At 34.9% G+C, this 17188-nt stretch overlaps 2 protein-coding genes and 1 non-coding gene across 4 annotated transcripts in view; all 3 read left to right on the top strand.

The window, feature by feature from the left end:
- The window catches only part of LOC112527464 (nucleoside diphosphate kinase 3-like), a 13198-nt gene extending 7394 nt beyond the window's left edge, over positions 1-5804 (top strand). The window contains exons 9-15 of one of the 2 annotated variants that reach the window (XM_025138139.1): positions 1988-2063; positions 2810-2944; positions 3782-3819; positions 3930-3980; positions 4248-4415; positions 4497-4609; positions 5485-5804. In XM_025138139.1, coding sequence (XP_024993907.1) covers positions 1988-2063; positions 2810-2944; positions 3782-3819; positions 3930-3980; positions 4248-4415; positions 4497-4609; positions 5485-5608 — 705 coding nt within the window. In that variant the 3' untranslated portion in view covers positions 5609-5804. Of the gene's footprint in view, positions 1-1887; positions 2064-2809; positions 2945-3781; positions 3820-3929; positions 3981-4247; positions 4416-4496; positions 4610-5484 lie in introns of those variants that run through there. The other variant, XM_025138138.1, reaches the window with a different exon arrangement.
- A 1623-nt stretch (positions 5805-7427) lies between these two features.
- TRNAA-CGC lies at positions 7428-7500 on the top strand. The gene has a single exon. It is a non-coding gene; the product is annotated as a tRNA-Ala (tRNA).
- Positions 7501-7669: 169 nt separating this feature from the next.
- Positions 7670-15598, top strand: LOC112527151. The gene is made up of 12 exons (XM_025137601.1): positions 7670-8121; positions 9181-9341; positions 9537-9614; positions 10073-10152; positions 10509-10593; positions 11511-11930; positions 12128-12235; positions 13913-13980; positions 14091-14178; positions 14281-14352; positions 14717-14770; positions 15346-15598. Exons 1-12 carry the CDS (start codon positions 7713-7715, stop codon positions 15436-15438), a joined length of 1716 nt encoding a protein of 571 aa, XP_024993369.1. The 5' UTR covers positions 7670-7712; the 3' UTR covers positions 15439-15598.
- The last annotated feature ends 1590 nt before the right edge of the window (positions 15599-17188 follow it).

Raw genomic sequence — 17188 nt, forward strand, 5'->3', positions numbered from 1 at the left:
GGATGAAATTGTTTAGGGATGAACGAGTTTAAGAGTTTTAAGAGTTTAAGAGTTTTTAAGAGTTTTAGCCAAATGTTTTATAATATAGTATAGATAAGTTGTTTTAAATAAGTAATCTCAAGCATCCACTAAAAAAAGCTCTTCAAGATAATTTTTTCAAAATTTTGATTCTGCAATTTAAAAAATCTTTTGAAAAGTATAAAATTTTAAAATAAAATATAAAAATTAGAATATCTAAAAAGATTACATCAAATTTTAACAACCACTTTATATCAAAATTAATTATACTATTAATATATTTATATATTTAATAAAATATTATTTTTCTTTTTTAAGCATTTATTTTCTACATTTAATTTTCGTAACAGATGATTGCAAAGATCAGATCTGGAGCCACGTGGATCTTATTTAACGGGGCCTCTATTTTAACGGCCCAAATCCATCCAACATAGGGTTTCGCATTTGACTATACAAAATCACACGCAGCATATGATACCATAATAATTTGGTAGATTTGGAGTAACCCTCAACTTCACATCACTTTAAAGACAACCCTTCTATTTAAGTTATTTGTTCAAATTAAACCCTTCAACATTAGTTTTGAGGGTTTGCTTGCATTTTCAGGACATTTGGTTCAAGTTGTGGTATTAATTTGATAACCTTGATAGATCATTGTGTATATACAAACATATGTTGTGATATGTTTTTCGAAATAATTAGTGTTCTTATTGATAAAACATTTTCAAGAAAATGCGCCAAACCAGCTACGAGCTGATAACTTTAATATGGTTTGCTTATAACTTAGATAATTTGTGTTCTAATATCTTCTCATAAGTCATATGATCTTTAAATATCAGGCATGACGTCATATACTGAGCTAAAAGTTAAAATGGTTGTCTTTTATGTCTCATAGTAGTATCTTATTTGCATCATAGGTATAGAATCCCACCGAAGCTTTTCCATTTAGACCTCTAGACTTTAGGCTTCAATTCATAATGAATATGTTGAAATCCATTTTATCTTATCCTTTGTGCCCATATAAATATTGGTGATATGTCACAATTCATCTTTCCATTTTTATCTAGGGGTCGTTTTTCAAATGTTAACCGGGTAAGTACTTGCTGGGTGAGCATGACAAATACCGAAAATCTTACGAAGTAAGATGCATGACAAGGATGAAGAATCTTACATGGTAAGTGATGATGACTATTAGCTAATTAACATTTACCAAGTAAAAGACATACACCTACAATCTTACTATGTCATTTTGCTAGTCAATAATCTTACCTAGTAAGGTAAGTGGGAGGTGATTACTTTTACCTAATAAACACTTAGTTTAGTGTCGGTAAATGGTCATTTAGTTATCGACTTGACTTGTGATTCAAGACCACATTTGTTTAGAACCCAATATTATATATACATACTTGGGGTCGTGTTCTTGGGTTGTGTTCGGTAAGAATGAAAATTATGATAAAAAGGGTAAGAAAAGATCTCTGTATTTGGATCAATACTAATTGAAGATCAACACTAATGATATACATCAAGATGCACATAATCAATTATCGTATCAAAGGCAATTTCATGGGATGGATGTGAGATTAAAAGTGATCAACAGTCCAAATCCCTTCTTACCTTTCTGGATGAATGAGCTATAATTTTCACATGTCACATGTTAAAACAACATGACAATACTCTATACTTCATTATTCAATTTTTAGTTATATGTTTAAAAGAACTTCAGGTATCAATTATGGCAAGTCCAAACCCAATGGACTGATTTTGCAAATTGATGCAAACCTCAGGGTTCCATTTTTGTCATCCCCCCTTGCTTCCTACTTACATTGGTAACCTCAAATATCCAATCACATTCAAACCCTCGGTCTCTTTGCACGCTGCTCTGCTCTCACTCTCAAAAAGCGAAGAGATTTCTTCGTTTTTGTTTCTAGTTTCTGAGTAGTTCTTCGATCAAAGGAGAATGAGTTCTCAGATCTTTAGATCTGTTTCACGAGCTACTAGGTCTATCATTTCTTCTGCTTCTAAGCAGAAGTCCAGTCTCTTATCCGGTATAATTATCTGACATTCTTGTTGTTCAATTTCAATTACTTCATTAGCATTTGTCTATGTTTTGATGTGATTATGATTGAGTTGATGGTTATGAGTAGGTTCTTAAGTTGTAAATTGTATATTGCAAAATGTTTAACTGATAGATGAAATTTGGCGTTGATTTTGTTGCATAGACAGTAGATGATCGCATACTCAAATTAACTTCGATGACTGAATATTTGGAGCTTGATACTGTTTTCGTTTATATTAATTGTTTTATTTTAGCTATTTTTAGTAGAATGTTCTATTTTTAGTTATTATCGTAGAATGCTTTATGCACTGCAATAATCTTTTAGTGGAATTTTCCATGATTCTTTGTGTTCATATAAACATGTTTTCTATGGTTATTATTTTTCAATGAAAAAGATGTAGTATTATTATGTAGCTGTTTCCTGAGTATGGGAGATTGCTGAGTGGGATAATTAGATTGATGCGGTGGGAAAGAAAAGAAATTTGTTTCTAGTTTGAATTATTCTTGTATATATGTGTTTTTTTCTTGATCTTTTTGGGGTATAACATCTAGTTTAGATCTGATGCTGGAGGGGAAGTATGGGATGAATGTGGGAACATGTTATACTACAGATATGCACATGTCATATAATCTGAAGGTCTACGTCAGCAGCAAGCATTGCAACTTGTAGAATACGTTGTTGTCAAATTGTGGGTATTATGTAAAGTTTACTTATTGTTCTTTTTCCATTTGTAGAAGGACGATCTGCTTCTGCTGCTGCAGCAATTTCCTACAAAGGAGTGTTGCCAGCTCTAGCTTCTTTTGGGCGGGATAGTTCTGGAAACACCTCCAGCACATGGATCGCTGGAGCATTTATGCTCCCTGCTGCAGGTTTATATATTTACAATCTAGTATTATCTGACCTAATAACCCATTGTGGATTTTATGCATTTGCTCTTTCTGTTAATTACTAATAAGATCTGTGTAGTTTTATTTTGTAAGCGTGTGTAGTTGTTTTGAATTTACTTCCTTCATAATAAGGTTGATATGGTGCCTTACATTGGTAGGTGCTCATGAACTAAAATAAGAAACATTTTTTTGGGAGTCAGATGTAAAAGGGAAGAAACCTTAGCCCTCAAGATTCAGCATTGTGGCTTAACCTTCCATTACAAGCATACCATGTCTAAAGAATAGTTATGGGAAGGAAATTTTGTTAAGTTGACACTTGACATTTGACCCTTTCCTTTATTTCCCCCACATTTCTTTTTGATATATATTAACTGTTGTTTTGACAGCATGAGCATGGGTATTGCTTTCATTACAGTGCATATCAATCATTCTAGTGTATTGAATATTTCTTTGTACTTTCAACTCATAACTACTCCCAATTTCTTAATTCCACCCTGCCTTGTTCTCCATGAAATGGAATTGTGCTACCATCGAACTGTATGAGATTTGGACATGTGGGGGTTATATCTTTTACTTGAATAGTGCAATTTTAGAACATGGTTCATATTTTATAGATGGTTGAATTGCTTTGACGTTGTCTATTCATTTGAAATACTTTGGCATGCTGGTAATATGCGTTAATTATGATATTACATCTTATTAGTTTCCTTGGATGTTACTTTATAAATTAAACTTGCCTCTGAATTAACAACTTTATAGAAAAGATGTCTACAAGTTGCACAATGATTCAACTGACACTTTTTTTGCATTTCTTATTAGCTTACATGGTTCAGGACCAAGAGGCACATGCAGCAGAGGTATTACAGCTCGGTTTCATTTTCATGATTGGTGGTGTGATAGTCTTTCTTGCCATTTTTTTTTCAATTTATATGTGAAGGAAGATTGATCCCTTCTCTTGCCTGTGCAGATGGAGCGCACATTCATCGCCATCAAGCCTGATGGTGTGCAAAGGGGACTGGTAATTTAACCACCATTCTTTCATACATTTACTGGAAACAACCCATAAACCTGTTGGTTAACTGATTTCAGATACCCTTTTCTTATGTATAACATGCCATGCATGTGATATAGTTGCTATCCACTTGATTACAAGAACTAATAAGAACGAAGTACTCCTTTTGTGTCTTTTCTTTTTTAGAACACCTTCCTCTTTTGTGTTGTTGTACAGCTTTAACATCTTGAATTCTTCACTTTTCTTGTTAATATAAGTTTCTCATTTTTCCAGATTTCAGAGATTATTTCTCGCTTTGAACGTAAAGGATTCAAGCTTGTAGCCATTAAACTTGTGATCCCTTCAAAGTCCTTCGCCCAGCAGCATTACCATGATCTCAAGGAAAGACCATTTTTCAATGGACTGTGCGACTTCCTTAGCTCTGGCCCTGTTCTTGCCATGGTAAGAAGAATCAGACTATTGATCCCTTTTTTTCTATACTTGTGAATCAGTGAACCAATACCTTATCACTCAATCATGCAGGTTTGGGAAGGAGAGGGTGTGATCAAATACGGCCGTAAACTTATTGGAGCCACAGATCCACAGAAATCAGAGCCTGGAACCATCAGGGGTGATTTGGCTGTTGGTGTTGGAAGGTACCACTCACAAGAACTCTCATCTATACGTCCATTTTGGTTTCCAATAGCCTTAAAATGCATGCTTCCATACGGTACTTGCTAGCATATATGATCACTCTCACATACACACACACAATAGTTGTAGGAAATGAAAAATCAAACACAGTAGTTATGCGGTTCAGCTAATTGCTGACATTTAAGGTTGTTGCTAAGTTTCTTATTTATTTCAAGAATTTTCGGTAGTATACACAMATCAAAGAAAAATCAACCCCATTGACTCATTTATAATTGTTTCTTACAAAATTTGTCCCACAAAATCATAGGTTGACTTACTTTTCAACCATGCTCCACATCCCATGGTACCTACCCATAATTCCTTCTCAGCTTGCAAACTTTGGCTATACTTGGCAAACTTGCCTATAAGCTAGCTGATATACTAGCAATAAGCTAGATGATAATATAAGTTAACCTAAAAGGACATGTTGAAAATTAATTAGAAAAATATAAGGGGCGTAACTGGAAAAAAAAATTATTGGAGATTATAAGCTAGCTTTCGGCTAACATAGCGCATTATTTATGCTCAAAAAATTAGGTAACCTATGGTTGTGAAACATGCCTTTAATGTTATATTGTTTACGCCATATATCTTCATCCTCAGTTTCTGTTTCCCATCTTAACCTTTCCAATCAATGGGACCCATACCCACATCTCCATTTTCCCTATCATCATCATAAGAGAGAATGAAATGTTGAAATGATTAATGGCTTAAACTGTCTTTTTACAAACCCCTACAACTATTGATGACCATATTCTCTTGAGACATTTTCAGTGATTCATTGATGACCATATTCTGTGAGAACGTTTTCAGATGACCATTGGGTTGTGCTTTGTAGGAATATCATCCATGGAAGTGATGGTCCAGAAACGGCGAAGGATGAAATCAGCCTATGGTTTAAACCAGAAGAGTTAACAAGTTACATCAGCAACCAAGAAAAGTGGGTCTATGGAGTCAACTAAAGACATCCATTTTCTCTTAGGTCATTTAGTTTCTAGGCTGCGGGAATAATGACCAAAGAATAATAATCTTCTTTTTTCTGCTATAAAAAATGAGCGGAACAGTGTCAGTTTTGTTGACTTACGAACCTTATTTTTAGTTGTTAAAGACTAATAAGTATTTGGTCGATGCTTGGCTGGAATCTATTCTCACCTCGTTTTATCTTGTGCTTTAAATTTCATTCTCTGCTTTTCATTTCTATGATTCAATATGGACAAAAGGAATGACGCTAAGATAAAAAACCTTGGCTCTTTACCAAACATTTACCCGGTAAGTGCTTACCGGTAAAATCTAATACTATTATTTATTTACTGGGTAGGATTTTAGTCCACCAAAACGACATCGTATGCGACAATTTACCCGGTAAGCGCTTACCATGGTAAGAGTCGTCGCCCTCACTTACCGGGTAAGACTCTTGGTCCTTATCTCGCTCTTACCGGGTAAGATTCTTGGTCCTTACCATATTCATCCGGTGAGGTAGCGTGACTTGATAAGCACATACCCGGATAAGCGTTTGGTAAATGGCAAACGTTTACTAAACGCTAAGAAATTAACGGGCCGTTTACTAAACGCTTACCTGGTAAGTGCTTACCAAATTGCATTAACCATACTGGATGAATACGACAAGAACCAAAAACCTTACGGTCCGGTAAGAGCGAAGGTAAGGATCAATAATCTTATCCGGTAGGTGAGAGTGACGGCTCTTAACAGTAAATTGTTGCATACTATACCGTTTTGGTGGACTAAAATTTTACCCGATAAATAAGTGATAATGTTAAATTTTGCGGATAAGCATTTGATAAATAACTCCTCAGTGTTGTTGCAAGGGAAGGAATAGTGGAATATGCGGGTTGCAAACTTGTGAGCAAACATGCAAATCCATAAGGGTGTGTTTGGAAAGTTTTTATTTGACATAAATATTTTAGTAATTACCAATTTTGTCCAATCTTCCTATTTAGGAAAGAAAAAAAAATGCATTTTTGTCCTATTTAGGTCCCGTCGTGTCTTAGTCTCATGTTGCATCATATGTAGTAGAACAAGTTTTTGTCTTGTCTTGACTTGGGAACCAAACGCACCCCTAGTAGAACTTGGAGTAGCATAAAAATGATATTAAATTTAAATATTTTTGTAACATCTCAAATTCAATTTAAAGGCTAATTACGATCAATCACAAAAGAAAGAATTAGCAGTTAAATCGTGACAACTTAAAACCCAAAAAATCAAATACGAAAATGAATAAAGAGTAGTTGTATCATCATCATTCTAATCAAATGATGGTAGATGAATTCTCAATATATTTGGATTTTGATGCCATTTTCATATGTTTCATTCATACAGCAATCGATGGTTTTTTTTCCTACTAATAATACCAGATCCTTCTCAACCAGTCAAGTGCACATTAGATAAGAGGATCCATTTTAATTTTAATTTTAATTTAGAAGTTGGTTGATAGTTGTTGAATGGTTTAATACAGAACTAAATAGTCAAAATGATTAAGAAACTCTTATGATATAATATAAATTGAAATATATTTGGTTGGTAATTGTTAAAAGTAAAATTAGGATGTTGAATGATTAAGGCAGATCCAAGATACAAAACCGTTTCGAGGGTTTTAGAACCATTAAGAGTCAGATTCTTTTTTATCAAACAAGATTCATTTCTTAACGATCCAAAGGCTTCATTTTAATGAAACTATTAAGAAGTAAACAAATAATTTTTTATACGTATCTATAAATTATAACTGTTGTAATTAATGTTTCGTTAATAAATGAATAACATCAAGGGGGTGTAGCTCATATGGTAGAGCGCTCGCTTCGCATGCGAGAGGCACGGGGTTCGATTCCCCGCACCTCCATCTCTAATCCATTTTCCAAATTTTTTATCATCACCGTCGATCAAAAAAAAGGACGGCCATTATCCTCTGAGAGGATATTTCTATTCGGACCCACCCGCACTAGATTATACCCTCTCCCTCCATTCTTATTGTTTTCCAGCCTTTCATTCCTCATCTTCCCCGCCTCACTACACACACTGACTTCACCTTGATAACACACATACAGAGGTCGCATGACGCTCAACTTAACTTCTCCATGGCCGAATCGTCTCTATCTTCACCATCATCGCTTCCTATCGACTTCCAACGAAGCCACACAAAGTTTGTCAAAATCCCAGGTTTTTTGCAATCTTCGTAACTACAAGAACATCAAGGCTTCATTGAGTGAGAGCTATCATGAAGGTGCTGTAGCGGCTGGTGATGATGATGCTGGTAATGGTGATTTTGAGTTGATTATTAATAGAGTTTCGGCTGCAAAAGATGCGAGTGAAGCACTTGAGGTGTTTGGTGAAATGACCAAGAGAAGCGGTGGTGTCGTCAGTACTTCTGATTGTTCTTTGATCATTTCGGCTGCGCTTGATCGGAACAATGCGGATTTGGCACTGTCGATTTTTAAAGCCATGAGGTCGAGTTTCAATGCAGGTATTTACGAACTACTGTCTTCATTAAATTATAGACTTGCTTGTAGAGTCCTAAATTCAATGTTTAGCAATTTTAATGATTTTTTGGGACTTCTAATGTAAGCTAACCTCCCCAGATATTGTTAGTTTTGTCCATAATGGACTCATGGTTTTAGGGCCACCTTTGTACTTCGTGGCACACCAGTCTTTGTACTTCGTGGCACACCAGTCTGGTTCCGATACCATTTGTAACAGCCCAAAGCAACAAAATGACCCAATAACTTCGAATCCAACTTAAAACATGTGGAGGATACCATAATCTTCCTCCTTGTAATGGGTAATGTGGGATTCACCTAAGATGTTACAATCACCCCCTTGAGAGACTCATCATACCCAATGAGGTTTCCCCCACCATCTCGATGGTAAAAGGATCGTCTCTGATACCATTTGTAACATCTAGTACCGATATTGTCCGGTCTGTCCACATCTGGACTCACGGTTTTAAAATGCGTTTGATGGAGGCAGTCCCTGGCAATCTTTGTTTCCCTCCCCAACCAACGTGGGATCTTACGTCTCATGTTATGTTACCTTTCTAATATCTAGAGAAGTTGATGGTTAAGAACTAAATACCTTCGAAATTGTATAATTAGATATTTGGCTCCAGTAGGCACAGCCATAACCTCTGGGAACTGCTATTTCAATAGCAGCTATTACCAACTTGACTATCAAGACTTGTGAACTCATAGAATTCAATTGTGTAGGTTTGTGGCAACAATTTGTTTGATTTTATGATATACAACTATAGAATAGTCGTTAGGAACTACATACTTGCAAAATTCTACAATTCGCTAGTGAACAAATTTAATTGAATTTATGACATATGGCTATAGCTTTGGTAAACTATTCGATCTTGGTACATATGTTTGTAGTTTCTAAAATCATCTATAAAGTATTGCCAGCCACTCAAACTATATAAGTACACTTTAAAGTATTGAAAATCATCTATGGTATTTCTTACAAGTTTTCATTTAATACAGTTGTGGTTTATGGTAATGCATTAATATTTGATGCAAAAGAGTAGGTGTGGGAGATAAAGATGTTGGTGACAGATGGAGGTGGTCCAGACCTGATGTAAATACATACACACTGTTAGTTCGGGGTCTTGCAGCATCATTGAGGGTTTCAGATGCCCTTAGGATCATTGCTAATGTTTGCCGAGTTGGAGTATCTCCTGGTGAAGAGGTAAAACTGTCATTACTGTTTTGGCTTAATTCTTGGCAAGCATTATACTGAATATTCCATGGAAGTTGGTGTCTGTAATTTGTCACATTTGTCTGCAGTTCTTTGTTTCTTTCTAGTGTCACCTGTTAATCAATTTCTCGACCCTCTATTTTATAAGTCTTTATGTTGATCTGCAGTTTGCCTTTGTTCATGCAGGTTCCTTTTGGTAAGATTGTAAGATGTCCTAGTTGTATGATAGCTGCTGCTGTTGCACAACCCCAAAATGGTATTCAGGCATGCACAAATATGCCTCAAGAGATTTATTTACTTCTCCCTTTCTAACGTTATAGGAATACAAAAGAGGCCCAGGGAAATCGGGAAATGTCATTGAGGTTTTCAGGAATTTACTTGTGTCCTTCCCTATTTCCATGAGCATTTAGCAACCCATTTAAAAGCCATAACAACTCATAATACATTACGGAAAGGAAACTAATTCTCAATTTATGGATGCATATCCTCTTGGCTTGTGTCATCTTTTCCGTGAGAGAAACTTATTTGAACATCAAATGCTTTGTTTAGTCACACTCAGCTTTCTTAAGGCGTCTACCTAGCCAACATTTGGCAAAGTTGTATGATAGGGTGTTCTATGTAATCCTGTCTCTTGGTTGGGTCTGTAGGCTTGATTGGTAAAACAATAGTATGTTCTTTATGTTTTTATGCTTCCTTATCAGATAGAAACTGTCATTTTGCAGATTGTTTCTTGCTCCAAATGCCGTTACCAATATGAGCTTGTTTCTGGCAACATAATTAGTATCGAGTCAGAAGAAATCAGGTTGGTTGTTTGTAATCCTTCTTCCCCTTTGTACTCTTAATTGCCATTATCGTATGCATACAATTAGCACAGCTATGTGCTATTGCCTACATGGTGCTTTTGGTTGTTTCTTATATTAGGAATGGACTTCTGTTCTATCCATTAGTTTTTACTTGATAATCTCTGGAGTTTTTTTCAATGTTGGTTAAGGATGTAAATCCTGTTTCCTTGTGGTGCTTATATGAATTGAAAAAAAGGTAGTTTTATGTATTTTTTTGCCACTTCTGCTCAGTGTGCTTAAGTGAAGAGTACCATAGTTTATGATGTTGATAATGTGATATTCACTTTTTCTAAGGATGTCCTCCTGCCGAACGCAGCATGGATGTGCCTGCATGGAAAAAGGGGCTACAGTTATTGCAGCTAGTGAAAGAAAGTACTCCTGCTGCTGTTCACTCCATTGTGGTAAGTTCTCTCCGGTCCTTTCTCCTCAACAATTCAATTGGTGTCCGAAATTCCTCACTGATTATAAGAGTTTATGTTTCTCATCAGCATTAATAGATTTTAGTGTAACCGGTTGCATCATTCCTTAATAGAAAATGAAAATGGCTTAGGTGCTGTTTGGTTTGTTTTTCATTGTCTTGTATGGATAAAGCTGTTTGTATGGATTAATATATCTTGTATAGATTGAGAATGTTTTTGTTTGGGAGAGTTTTTTCATAGATAGAAGGAGCATGTTTTTTAATTGGGAATAACAGGTCTGTAAAAATCTTGGCTTTCTGTATAAAGCTCCCCCTAGAAGCTTAATGAATAAGCCGTTTTCTATATCATCAAGCCACTACCAAACAGTCATATATAGCTGACTGAATAAGCTGAGTCCCATTAAGCTGGCTGCTAACAAACATGCCCTAAGCCTCCTCCCCCTCCCTTTGGGAGAAAAGAACAGAAGGGAAAATTGCACAAAATGCCCCTTCTTTACACAAGGGGGCGAACTTGTTGAAAACAACTCGGTTGTGGGGTTTTTTTAAGAAAAGCGGTAGATTTTATTCACTTTCTATCCAGCCATCCCCTACACGTGTTTGTCTTTCACAAATCAGTCCCCTCTTGTGTAAACCCAGGATATATTTTCCCTTCTTTTCTGGCTTTTTATTGGGGGCGCCCGGCGGGTGAAGCCATCTGCAGCATTACTTGCATGGTCAAATGTTTTCGATTCATGGTGCAAATAGCCATTGAACATGCTCTTAGTACTATACCTTAAGACAAAATTCGTTGATACATATGTATTTATGCAGCTTTTGGCAAACTTGCTTCCATGTGATTTCTAGTTGATTTATAGTCTAGTTCTTGATTGTTCTCAAAATCTGTCCTGCATCATCTCTCAGGTCCAGACACCATCTGGTATGGCTCGAACCCACAGATTTGCTACTAAAACAGTTGATCTCCCTGCACAAGAAGGGGAACGGGTGACAATTGCTGTAGCTGCTCCATCGAGTGTCTATCGGGAAGTGGGTCCCTTGAAATTTAGCCCCAAAACCCCCAACTATTACCCTGGAGAGCCCATGTGCCTAACAAACCATCAAGATGGCAGAGAATCACCATTACTGAGAGCCCCTACAAAAAATGGAGGACTGTCCTTATTTAGCCCAGCTGTCTTTTTTCCGCTTCTCACTGTCTTAGCCACAGGAGATATGGCCTCAGGAATAATAGATCCCAGCTTACCTCAATTTATTACGGTTGCAGCTGTTTCATCTTTAGCTGTCGGAGCCACTTTAAACGGTCTGGTATTTCCACAGTTCAATCGAGTAAGTTGGCTTGTTCATGTTACTAAAAACATTCTCAACTTTACATCATCTAGTACTCAAGTTACTGCTGATTTAAAATCAATGAGATTCTTGATTTGCAGTAAAAAAGCAATCCACTCATTCGCCATGTGATGTTTACTCCATTTACAAGCGTTGCCCATAAGTTTGTTAAATGTTTTCTCTCTCTTTTTCACCAGCTTCCTCAAAGACTTGTGGAAACAGTTGCCATAAGGCAGCAACTACTGTCTCAGTATGATACACTTCAATCTCGCATTAAGGATTTAAAAGACGCTGCTGACAATGAGGTACTTTTTTAAATTATTTGCCAGTTGTGCTGTTATTTGCTTAACAACTTTATTAGAAATATTCGAGTGCCTTACTTGGATAACTATGTGTTGTCTGAATGATCACATGCCTGACATGCAATTAAGGGGGTGTCTGGTTAAAGGTATTAAGCAGTAATTAATGAAAATAAAAGAAACTGTTTGGTTTTATATAATGAGTCTATTTCCCCTAGAAGCCCCAAGATTTCATTCCAGGTAAAACAGGGGGGGAATGCATTCTCATTCCCTTGCCTAAACCAAACACCCCATAAGTTGATTTTTTTATGTATTATCAAGAGCTGCACCTTCACCAAGAGCCTTTGTTATTTCTTGCTCTCCCTGTGCACAATGTGATTCATTTTTTATTTAGTTTGTCCCAAAAAAATTCACCTTTGCCCAAAGTGAATTATTACCCCGCAGTCCAGTATCACTTCATTGTTCTTAGATTATAAAATAGTTAGAATACATGCTTCAGCTGTCCAACTACTATTTTTACTACTTTAGCAGCTTATTCCAAGGCCCCTGCCACAATATATAGCAAATGCAAATAACCAAAGATCAATGGAAAACTTTGGGGACGTACAAATTACAAAAGATGTGATACTTTTATGCAATCCCGTCTCTAATGGTGACATTTAATTTCGATGAATTGGAGTACACATCAACAAGATAAGAAAATATTAACATGGATTGCAGTCATCCAAGGGGGCGATCTTTCATACTTGTCTGAAATAAGTTAACATCTTTCTGTGCTATATTATTGATGCCTTCTCTAGTGACATTATTTTATAGTTGGAGTAGTCATTACTCTTCAACAACCTGACCTTGGGATTTCTGTATTGTACTTCAAATAACAATAAAGAATGTTGCGAATTTAATTTTTAATACCTATGTGGATCCTATAAGGGTGCATTTGGTATCCAAACAGGACAGGACATAACAGGATAGTACTGCATTCAGCGTTTGGTAAGACAACTGGACAAGACAGAACAAATAAAATAACCAATTTATCCCTAATGAATTGTTTATATGTTTTGATTAATTTATGTAATTTATCAAGTTATAATAAAATAAATATTTTTATAACAAAATATATCATTAGAAAGTTTTCGTCAAGACAATAAAATGACACCAAAATAAATAATTGTTCTAATGAAAACTTTCTATATTATACCTTTGTTATATTTTTTTGAATTATTAATATTTAATAACTTACATAAATTAATCAAAATATAAAAACCATATATAAATAATATGTTGAGGATTGTAAAGTGAAGGTTTAATGAACATAAAATACAATAAATAAAATTTAAAGAATGAATAAAATGTAAGTGAGAGGTGTATTTGATGTTTTAGAAGATAATTAAGTTTTATGTTGAGGTTATAAAATATAGGCATGTTCCACCTTCTTCCATGGGGTGGGGGTGGAACACGCATGCTCCACTCTATTCCACATAAAAGTGCTGCCAACTGTGGAAATCCCTGTTCTTTTATGTTTTATTCCATCCTCTTTAGTGTACCAAGTGCACCCTAAAGGTTAATACTGTTGGATTTTTTTTTATAGATTATGTGCATATATTTTTCTTATTAGGTTTACCACATAGTTCATGCTTCAGCAGAGAATAAGACAATAAGTATCTTGTTTTTCCAATATATTAGGTATGGATGCTGGCTCGTATGTGCCAACTGGAGAACAAAATTGTCGCTGTTGGAGAACCTTCTTACCGGTAATCTCCTCAAACTATATCTGTTACTCTTTTCTTTCTTTCTAGTGTAATTACTTGATGTTCTTGTACAAAAAAACAGTTCATGGAATGTGTTTTTCCTTTTTTTGAAGTGCACGGAGAAGTAGAGTCAAAAGGGTGCGTGAAGGCTTGGAAAGTTCCTTGAAATCACGAATCGAACTGATTGAAAGCTATGCAAGAGTAAGTCTTGTACACCACAAAATCCCAGAGAAAAGAAAAGCTTCATTAAGATAATCAAGTCATCGTATCACTAATTTATGCATAATTTTGCTTTTGTTACAGATTTCTTCAATGATCGAAATAGAAGTAGAAATGGACTCTGATGTCCTAGCTGCTGAAGCAGCCAGCAATGTGGTGTGTTAACAATTTTTCACTTCTCTCTTACCTTGATATGGTTCCCATTTCAAAACTCATACTCCCTCCATCTGGAAAAAGTCAACATTTGACTTTTGAGCTCCGATGAGTTGCTTTTTATTTCTGAAACTCCGCTAGAATTAGTTTGGTTGTTGAATAAAAAATTGATTGCTACATTAAACCATAGTATTTATAGGTACTAAAACAAGTAGTAGCTTTCTTGATATCTCTGTAACAATATAAACTCTAAACCGTTGTAAATCACAATAAAGATGATAAAAAGTAGAAATGAATAGCGAATTATTTGACGACAATTCCTTTGCTCATTGCAATATATTTATTTTCTTTTAAATTTCTTGTACAGGAGACTATTGCTGAACAAATAGAACAGATAATGGAGCTTGAAAATCTTGAAGAGGTAAGCTCTCATCAATTGGAAGCAGTTTTCTTGCGATGCCAAATTCATGAAAACTTGAATACGACAAATATTTATTCTCGGCTCATGGTGTTAGCTTTCTTGTTTACCTTATACTCAACCGCTCTACTCTTTAGGTTAGAAGTGAGGTGTGCCTACATCTTAAGAGCATCTCCAGCGAATTCGCTATAATTTTTCTAGAATAGAGAACCAGATTACATTTAACTCCAAGAGATTATTTATTTTAGGAATTTCAACATCCATTATATAAAATAATAAATATTCAATCTCATTAGTGGGTATGGATAAAAAATTAATCTTTCTCTCCACACATGAAGTTTTAAATAATTCTCTGAACTTGGAGTTTTCTCTATTTTAGAGAGCAATATAGAGAATCTTTTGGAGCAAAATAGATGACAAAAACCTCATTTTCTGTATTTTAGAGAATCTGTTGGAGATGCTCTAACCTCACCAGACCTCACCTCCAAGTGGGATTTTTTTTTTCATGCTATTTTTACTTCGTATATGTGGTTATGAATCCTAACGGAAATCGGTGTTATATATATATATATATACAGAAATGGAGAATTCAAGCGGAGGCAAATGATGAGGTGGAGAAACTTCTGAGTTCAGAGACCGTCGTACCTTCACAACAGGTTCCAGATATATAGCCATTGATTAGTCGAACAATCAGCTTTCTTACACAATCCTCATATATACTCTTTTGATAATTTATCTCTCCACAAAGTTAGGAACCATCATAACCACCCCAGTTCCTACTTTCAATTAGATCAAGAGGATTATTGAAAAAGAGAATTTGGTGCCTGCTTGATCACATGTAAAAGATTCAAAAATCAGATTTGTAAATTTAAAAACATGAAATTTTAAGTTAAATTTATTGTTGAGAACCAAAAAAACACATTTTGTCAAGTCTTTCTTTTACCATAAAGTAAAAAAGAAGCTTATCATTTAAGAAGCCACAAAACTGTCAGAACTCAGAACAGGGAGCATCACGTATTATTTCACATGATTTTTTTCTATATACAGTTTGATTTAAGATATTGATTAACGTATATATGTTTCACAATGTGAATATTATTCACCCGTGTGAAACAAAAAGTTTCACTTTGTGAACCAAATACATATGAAACAAATATACGTTAATCAATATCTTAAATTCTAGCCTTAGATGGAAAAAATAACGTGAAACAATACCTTAGAATATAAAGTTGTTACAATTATTATAATATATACAGTTGTCACTTAATTATTCCCCAGTAATCCCTGTATAAGCTATACTAGTAATTGTATAATATATTTTTTCTTTTGTGTAATCATTAGTAGTCCTATTTTTCAACCAAGGAAGTGATATGTTTTATTTAAGGGCTTATTTGGGACTAAAATATTAAATTTGGTCCAATACAGGTGGTAAAAGTGTTTATCTAATAAGTGTTTATTGGGTAATTTTTCTTACCGGATGAACATGACAATGGTTAAAAATCTTACCCAGTAAGAGCAATGATAAAGATGGAGAGTCTTACTCGGTAAGTGAGAGTGACGACTCTTATCTGGATAAATTATTGCATACGATACCATTTTGATGTACTACAATCTTATCCGGTAAAATAAATTATAGTGTTAAACTTCTAACGATAAATACCTACCGGATAAGCATTTAAGTAAATGAACCCTTCTTGATCTGAAAGCTCAACATAAATTGGCATTACCAATTTTTTTTTTTTTTGTTAAAGTTTCAATTTTTGTTATCTAGCTGGCATTATGATGGAATACATTGTGATATTAGATGGCACAATGAGCAAACCCATGTGTTCTCAAACACTAAAACTACACTTTAAGTCCTTACACTTTCACTTTTTCTTTAACAGTGAGAATCTAGAATCAGAAATGACTTCGAGTCATTGCAGGTGAACTTTTATGGTCAGAAGGGTTTTAGCAGCGTTCGGATTTAAACCCGAAAAAATTATTGTTCAGTTTCAATTCTCACAAAGAAAAACTTTTTCTCTGTTTTCAATCTTTAGAAACCCTTTTAAATATGAAGTCCTAAAGTTTAAGGATTCATGCAATGTAAGCATTTTATTCAACATCATAAATGTCATGTTTGAAGTTGGTTATGTGTTTTGCATAATTTGGGTGTTAAATCATTCATTTCATTTATTATAGTTTTTAAGTATTGGAGACTATTGAACCAAATATGTCTTAGAAACATCAACTATGTATGTTGAATAAATAAGTGTCAAATGTATTATAGGTTGTTTACTTATATTTTAATGAGCTTAATGGCCCAAAGACTTATGTGTTCATGCGTACAAAAGTGTTTCTTTACAGCTTGACTGCTAAGTCATTAAGCCAAATGGCTACATGGAATAAGTCAAGACCTTCCACTTGTTCCCATTAAGCCAT

The sequence above is a fragment of the Cynara cardunculus genome (assembly GCF_001531365.2).
Source record: "Cynara cardunculus var. scolymus isolate 2C chromosome LG 15, CcrdV1, whole genome shotgun sequence".
Lineage (NCBI taxonomy): Eukaryota > Viridiplantae > Streptophyta > Magnoliopsida > Asterales > Asteraceae > Cynara > Cynara cardunculus.

What these genes read in the sequence shown, in the direction of transcription:
- LOC112527151 (XM_025137601.1), top strand. Translation starts at nt 7,713, where the DNA reads ATGACGCTCAACTTAACTTCTCCATGGCCGAATCGTCTCTATCTTCAC. An exon ending in GTTGGAGAACCTTCTTACCG is followed by an intron (nt 13,981 to 14,090) that starts GTAATCTCCTCA and finishes CTTTTTTTGAAG; the next exon opens with TGCACGGAGAAGTAGAGTCA. An exon ending in TGATTGAAAGCTATGCAAGA is followed by an intron (nt 14,179 to 14,280) that starts GTAAGTCTTGTA and finishes CTTTTGTTACAG; the next exon opens with ATTTCTTCAATGATCGAAAT.